Genomic DNA, 7,578 nt, shown 5'->3' with positions numbered 1-7,578 from the left:
TTTGGTGTGATCAACAAGTTAAGTTAGGTCCTGTGTGTTTCTAACCTTGTGTCTAAGTGTGCAGGAGTTTAGGAGCACAGGTAGTCGAGCGGAAGATGCAGCCAGTGAGAAGGACGGTACACGGTGCGTCCGAGGGACGAGGTGCTGCGGAAGACTACACCGACGGACGAGAAGGAAACGCGCGGTGGTTCCGAGGGACGAAAGCCGGAGCGGAAGACTGCTCGAGGAGCAAGAGACGCAGATAGCGAGAAGGACGACATGCGGTGCGTCCGAGGGACGAAGACTGCGGATGAGTACGCCGATGGACGAGAAAGAAACACATGGCAATTCCGAGGGATGAGAAGCCGGAAGGAAGCCCGCTCGAGAAGACCGGAAGTTGGGTTCGGGTGCCCTTTTCCAGATGGCAGAGATCACCCAAGCGAATGGATCCGGAATAGAAGATCCGGGCCGAGTCGAACTGAACCGGAGCAGAGGTCTCGGATGAAAGAGTCAAAGGCTATTGACTTTTTGCTCTGGGGCGCCCGGAGCAGTCCGGGGCGCCCGGAGCAGTCCGGGGCGCCCGGAGCAGTCCGGGGCATGATTTGTTGACCAGATCGCGTCAAACACGATATGAATGTCGGGGATAAAGTTTTATCCCCCCCAAGGCGCCCGGAACCCCTTCCAAGCGCCCCGACCAAGACTATAAATATAACCTTGGTCCAGAAGCTTAGAATCGGTTCAGAAATTGTAAAAATACTCGTACGCTTTCCGCTGTTTAGATTAGCTTCTTTCCTTTTGTGCTTCAACGTTGTAAGAGGCTTCTCCGCCAGAAGGAGATTGATGGTGTGCTTCATCCTTTCCTTGGATTAACAACTTCCCCGGTTGTAACCAAGTAAACAACTGTGCCTCTTTCTTTTCTACTTTTAATTTACTGCTTTGATTATTTCACAAGTGTTAGTTTGAAAAGTCGGGAAGGGTCTTTGTTTATTTTTTTCAGGGCTATTCAACCCCCTTCTAGCCGGCCCAACAGTCCTACAATATATATATATATATATATATATATATATATATATATATATATAATATGATATCTTGCACAACTTACCTTGCATAACGGTGGGTGATATCCAACGTGGATGCTTTGATGTGGCTAAGAATGACTTTTTTTTTAAAAAAAATTCTCTCTCATATGCATGTAATTTTCTTCTCTCTCCTGCATGCAAGGTGATGCTGGTCTTTAAAGATTAGCACTAGTCAGCATCATGTTGGTGCTAGTTTTTAAAGTGCTAGGATACTTCGTGAGCTAGAGAGGGGGGTTATTAGCTTCGATCGGTTCGTTGATGATTTGTTACATCAGAAACTCAAAGTAAAAGCTCTATAACGCTAACACCACCAATTTACTTGGTATCCACCTCTTTGAGGTGACTAATCTAAGAATCTACACAATGCACACACTCCACTATGAATATACTCTTTTTTGGAAATAATTCGGACGTGGAGAAATCTCGTACAAACTCATAACAAGAAAATATAACAAGGAAATAATTACACAGTACAATGAACATCTTGATCTCTTGTTGCTTGTAGATGCTCTTGATCGGTTGGAAAGTGCAACAATACTTATCTTCCAAAAGCTTAAGAACTTGTGAGAAGGGCGGAGAAAAAGTTGTATTTGAATCTTCACGACACCCTTTATATCACAGATTAGAGTTCTCAATCGATTGGTCTTACTTTCAATCGATTGTCATGTTAGATCCAAATAAATTCAATCATTCAAACATCACAATGACTCTTTTCTGCTTCTCCCTGTTAATTACCTAATCGATTAACTAGCTTCAATCGATCACTTGATGGATTATGAAACCCATTGTGTGTTCGCGAATTCCTCCTAATTGATTACCTAATCGATTAAACTCCTCGCGAGGAAGCTATCGCGCTTCGTGAAAAAACTCCTCTTGATCAATCAGCTCATTGATTAAGCGCGCTCTCAATTGATTACCTAATCGATTAAGACACTATTTCACACAGAAAAACTCCTAATTGACCTGATCGATTAGCGTAGTCCTTAATCGATTGCCTAATCGATTTCAAACCTTTTTGTTTTATGAATAAAAGTCGTCTAATCGATCATATGATCGATTGGCTTTGGCTCAATCGATTACCTAGTAGATTAACCAACCCTAACTTACTTAACCTAAGTCGAGGGTTTCCCTGCCTAACTTTCGGTTAACCATGATTTATTGGGACTTTCCCACCAAGTGTTTGGTTAACTTTTGACCCCCTTGGACTTTGCCAACTTTCAATTGGTGTTCTTATCATCAAGTACGGTTCTCTTTGACCCACTAGATTTTCCTCTTACCTAACCGCAATCAGGACTTTCCTCTTGCCAACGTACGATCCTCCTTGACTTACTTGGACTTTCATTTGCCTAACCGCAATTAGGACTTCCCTTTGGCCAACATGAGGTCATCCTTAACCCACTTGAGCTTTCCTTTATCTAACCCTAGTTAGGACTTCCCTTTGCTAACGTGCAGTCCTCCTTAATTCACTTAGACTTTTCTTTGCCTAACCATAGTTAGGACTTCCCTTGCCAATGTGTGGTCCTCCTTGACCAACTTGAACGTCCTTTTACCTAATCATAATTAGGACTTATCTTTCCCAACATGTGATTCTCCTTGACCCACTTAGATTTTACCATGCTTAACAACAGTTAGGACTTTACCTTTGCCTAAACTCCAGTTAGGAATTTACTAGTAAAGTATCCAGTCCTTCATAACCTACTTGACTTTCTTCTCTCAAACATTGCCCAAAACGTATTGTCCCACATATTGTCCAAACATTGAAACTCAAACTCACTCAAGCTTACTCAAACAGATCAACCTTGAGCCAAGGATAATTGCATCAACAATCCCCCAACATAAAGACCAGCACCATACTGGCTGGTGCTAGTTTCAAACTAGCGTTGGTGTTGGTCTTTAAAGACCAGCACATGTCGGTCTTTAAAAACTAGCACCAACGTAGTGTTGGGACTTTCGAACCGTAAAAAAATCGCTTTTTGCGTTGCGGAAACCCTGAAGTCCCATGCCACCAGATCCGTGAGAAGATAAAAATTTCGTGTACATATTTTCTAACCTAGATCTACTCTAGATCTACATAGTAGAAATTTATACCTTTGATGCGAAGCCCTTCGCTTATCCCGCTCGTCCAAGAAGATGCCGGATCTCAAGGGTGTCAAGTGAACACCCCTCTATGTGTATCCACACGAACAATTAGGTGGAGAAAAACCTCTTAAGTGTGCTAGCACTCAAGGAGGTTTCGGCCAAGGTGGAGGAGAGGGAGAACAAGAAGAGAGGAGGAAGAAGATGAAAAGCAATTGCCTTGAATTAGCACACAAATGCACTAATTTCACCTTTTTAAGTGGTCGGCCACTTCATGGTGGTTTGTAACCTCCATGGGATACCAAGGGTCACAACTCTTGGTCTCCCTCATGAGGTGGCATACCATGAAGTAGTCTTGATGATGTGGCACATCATTATTGGCCGACCCTCATGCCAAGTCATCTAATGAAGGCATATGGTCAAGTCAAACTTGACTCTTAATCTTCCTTCTCAAGTCAAGTCAAACTTGACCTCTTACCTCCCATGGTTGATTAAATCCAACCATTTGATTCAAGCAAACTTAATTTAATGAATCTATATTCATTGAATTAAATTGATTCAATGAGTCATAATCTAAATTAGACTCATTCAACACATGAATCAAATTGAGTCCAACTCAATTAGTCTAATTTGGATTACTCTTAATCCAACTTGGTTCATCACACGAACCTAATCCTCTTGGTTCATCAAATGAACCTAATCTCCATCTAATTGCTCTTTGTGTGTGACCCTATAGGTTCTTGTAACATTGGCAATGCTCCTAAACCCATTTAGAAGCATAAGTAATGAGCGGTATCTAGCAACACATCATTACTATCCAAGTTACAAGAATGTTGAGATCCAACATCACCTTGTGACTACTAATTGTGACCCTTCACAATATATGACAATGTCCTTCTATCCTTGACATCTAGATTGATCAATTTGAGGCATAGATGGTGTCATCCTCTGATCAATCTAAATCTTGAACTCCAAGTAGACTCACTATAATCAAATGAGCTCAATATCTCATATTGACTCATTTGGGCATGACCATGCACTTAGTGGTCTCACTCTATCAAGAATAACGATGTCACTCCCGTTATATAGGAGGGATAGATCCCATCTACATCACTCACATGTCTCCGCATAATTTGTTATATACCCAGTAATCACCTTTATAGTCTACCCAGTTACGGGTGACATTTGACGAAGCCAAAGTATGCAAATCCTTATATAGGGAACCATGGTGACTTCATGTCCAAGGACTAATACTCATACTAATAGCCATATGAGAAAGTATATGACACTCATATAACGATCCATGGTACTTTCTCATGGCGGGTCATTCAGTATACATTCTCCAATGCATGCCCATGTGTCAACTTGATATCTCTATATCCATGACTTATGAGATCAAGTCATCAAGTTGACCTACATGCTAGTTTCATCGTATTAACATTGCCCCTGAATGTTAATACTTGACTAAGAATGATTAAGAGTAGTGTTCTCTATATCATCTCACTATCGATTCAACCAATCGATTGATATAGTTAAGAACCTTCTACTCAAGGACACTATTATACTTTGTTATTTGGCACAAATACAAGTAAGTATAATAACCAAAACAAATATCTTTATATACATAGGAATATGATACAATGAGTCCATACAACAATCATCATATGATTGGCTCTAGGGCTCTAACTAACACGTAGTGCTGATTTGCGTAAATCAGTGTTGGTGCTGATTTGTGTAAATCAGAACTAACGTGATGTTAGTTGGTGCTAGTCTTTAAGACCAGCACTAATGCTGGTGCTGGTTCTACAAACCAGAACCAGCATTGGTGCTGGTTCTACAAACCAGCACCAGCATTGGTGCTGATTTATAGAAACTAATACTATCTTGATACTAGTTTGTACAAACCAGTACTACTTTGTATGTAGGAGAGAGATTTGCATGTAAAAGACAGAAGAAAATTACATACAGATGAGAGATGAAAATAAAAAAAATCATTCTTGGCTTCGTTAGAGCATCTACGTTGGATGTTGTCCACCATTATTCTTGATACCCTATATATATATATATATATATATATATATATATATATATATATATTTTGCACATAATTAAGGATTCCAAATTTACCATCGATAATTATAGAAGAAACTGATCCAACTAATGATTCTAATTAAATGTTCTAGTTTGGGGAGAGGTTTCCATTCTATCTTAAGCAAGTTTCGCCATTATAAATTTCGTCCAAGTGCAACTTTCTAAGCCATCACAAGTTTAGAAAGAGAAATTAGGCATCACTTCTTCTTTCTTTCTTTTTTTTTTTCTTTTTTTTTACCTCTCTTTTGTTTTTGATCTTCCACTGGCTGCCTTATTTCTCTTTCTAAACTTGTGATGGCTCAGAGCTTGATGGTTTTCTTTTTCTTTTTCGCTCTCTCTTTCTTTGCTTCTTCAACTTTGGGAGCCAAAAGGAAAATTGTTGAGTTTTATGAATTTGGATCCCCATTAATGCATGTCAATATATCTACTTGGGGTGCAACTATTCAATCTATTCGTGTTCCAGATTCAAAAGGTTTTATATGCTTTAATTTTTTTTAAAATAGTATATACATACATACATAGTAGATTTGATATGTCTCTTTTTAGCATGATAATTATTATTTTTGCCATATCTAACCATAATATTTTCTAATAATGGTGGTGACATATAGGAAAATTAGCGGATGTAGTTCTTGGATTTGATGGAATCGGCCCTTATATAGTAAGAAAAACTTTCTTATATTTATATTTTAATTAATAATAATATTTAGATGACTAACTCATAGAAAAAACAATATCTAACTAAATTATTTTCATTCGAATAGACCGATAATAATTACTTCGGAGGAATCGTGGGGCGAGTCGCAAATAAAATCGGAAATGCAGAATTTACTCTCAACGGAACCACGTATCATCTTTTCCGCAACGATGGAAATGATTCGTTTCACGGTACGTATATGTTTTTAATTCGTAATATATATTTTTTAATCGACCCATTCAATTAATAACATTCGTCCGGTGTCGTCTAACTAGGTGGAAATAGAGGATTCAACAAAGTTATTTGGGAAGTAGCAGAAGATAGACGTTATAATGTTTCAGTGCCATTTATCACATTTCATTACCGCAGCTCCGATGGAGAACAAGGTAATATTAATTTATATATAATTAAGAGCTCGAGTTGATTTTTTAATCTTAATTATCTTCATTTTTTTTATATATATACTTTGAAATAGGTTTTCCCGGAGCCGTAGACGTGTTCGTGACGTACGAAATGTACGAGGAGAATGAACTGAGCGTGCACATGATCGCTACACCCGTAGACAAGCCGACTCCCATAAACCTAGCTCAACATATTTGTTGGAACCTTGGCGGCCACGACAGCGGCTCGGTTTTGCATCATAAGCTTCAAATCTCGGCTTCTCGCATGACTCAAGTCGATGACAGATCCCTCCCCACCGGCAAGATTGTGCCTGTTCATGGAACTCCCTTTGACTTCCGATCGCCCACCGAGGTGGGCAGCAGGATCTCAAAATTACTAGCACAGCAGCCCGATGTTGGAGGATACGACGTCAACTATGTGCTAGACAGAAAATTCGAGGGCACGTACAAGATGGCGGAAGTGGAGGACCGTCGATCCGGTCGAGTTTTGGAGATTTGCTCCGACGCACCAGCGATGCGATTGGAGACTGGGAACCTGCTCGACCATGTGCGAGGCAAAGGCGGGCATTACTACGAGAAGCATAGTGGCCTGTGCTTGGCCACGCAGGGGTTTCCTGATGCAGTCAATCATCCAAATTTTCCAAGCCAAGTTTATAGTCCGGGCCAAACTTATCATCATGACCTTCTTTATAGGTTTACAGCCAAAATATAATTAAACTAAAATTAATATAATATTTTACAACCGTCTGTAAAATTTAAATGAATAAATAATATTCAAGTACTGGATTCTATTTGATCGAAGAGGAATTTTTATTTTAATTTGTGTGTCGACCGATGCCTTTATACTTATTAATTATAGTTAAAAAAAAAAAGAAAATCGATCCAGCTTAACCTTTCAAATATAATATTCCCTGAGAAATGCTCTTAATTCGTCGTTTGCATTATCTGTACGTAGTTACGTTGCATGCAACGAACTAACCCAACAAGGAACTTGCCGCTAGCATGGATCATATCATAATACATATCCCTGAGACCTGGCCTGACGAAGAATTCCCAGTGGAAAAGAAAACGAAAAGTAGGAAAAAAAAAAAAGATAGAAAGAAAAAAAACCGAGCTTAATTTAATTTAGTCAGCATGCAGCTAGCTCTTGCCTGCCTCTTGGCAGGCTTTCAGCAGGCTTAATTACGAGCAGGCCGTGAGCTCGCATGCAGCACATGTTAGGATATTTGATTTATAACAGATATCTTAAAAT

At 39.5% G+C, this 7,578-nt stretch overlaps 1 protein-coding gene across 1 annotated transcript; it reads left to right on the top strand.

Annotated features, from left to right (window-relative positions):
• Positions 1 to 5,636: 5,636 nt before the first annotated feature.
• Positions 5,637 to 7,038, top strand: LOC121991242 (galactose mutarotase-like). The gene is made up of 5 exons (XM_042545253.1): positions 5,637 to 5,700; positions 5,840 to 5,889; positions 5,993 to 6,116; positions 6,201 to 6,311; positions 6,401 to 7,038. The coding sequence occupies exons 1-5, from the start codon at positions 5,637 to 5,639 to the stop codon at positions 7,036 to 7,038; spliced, it is 987 nt and encodes a 328-aa protein (XP_042401187.1).
• The last annotated feature ends 540 nt before the right edge of the window (positions 7,039 to 7,578 follow it).

This window comes from Zingiber officinale, chromosome 6B (assembly GCF_018446385.1).
Source record: "Zingiber officinale cultivar Zhangliang chromosome 6B, Zo_v1.1, whole genome shotgun sequence".
Taxonomy (NCBI): domain Eukaryota; kingdom Viridiplantae; phylum Streptophyta; class Magnoliopsida; order Zingiberales; family Zingiberaceae; genus Zingiber; species Zingiber officinale.
The sequence above is the reverse complement of the archived record's forward strand: the minus strand, read 5'-3'. Positions and strand labels throughout refer to the sequence as shown.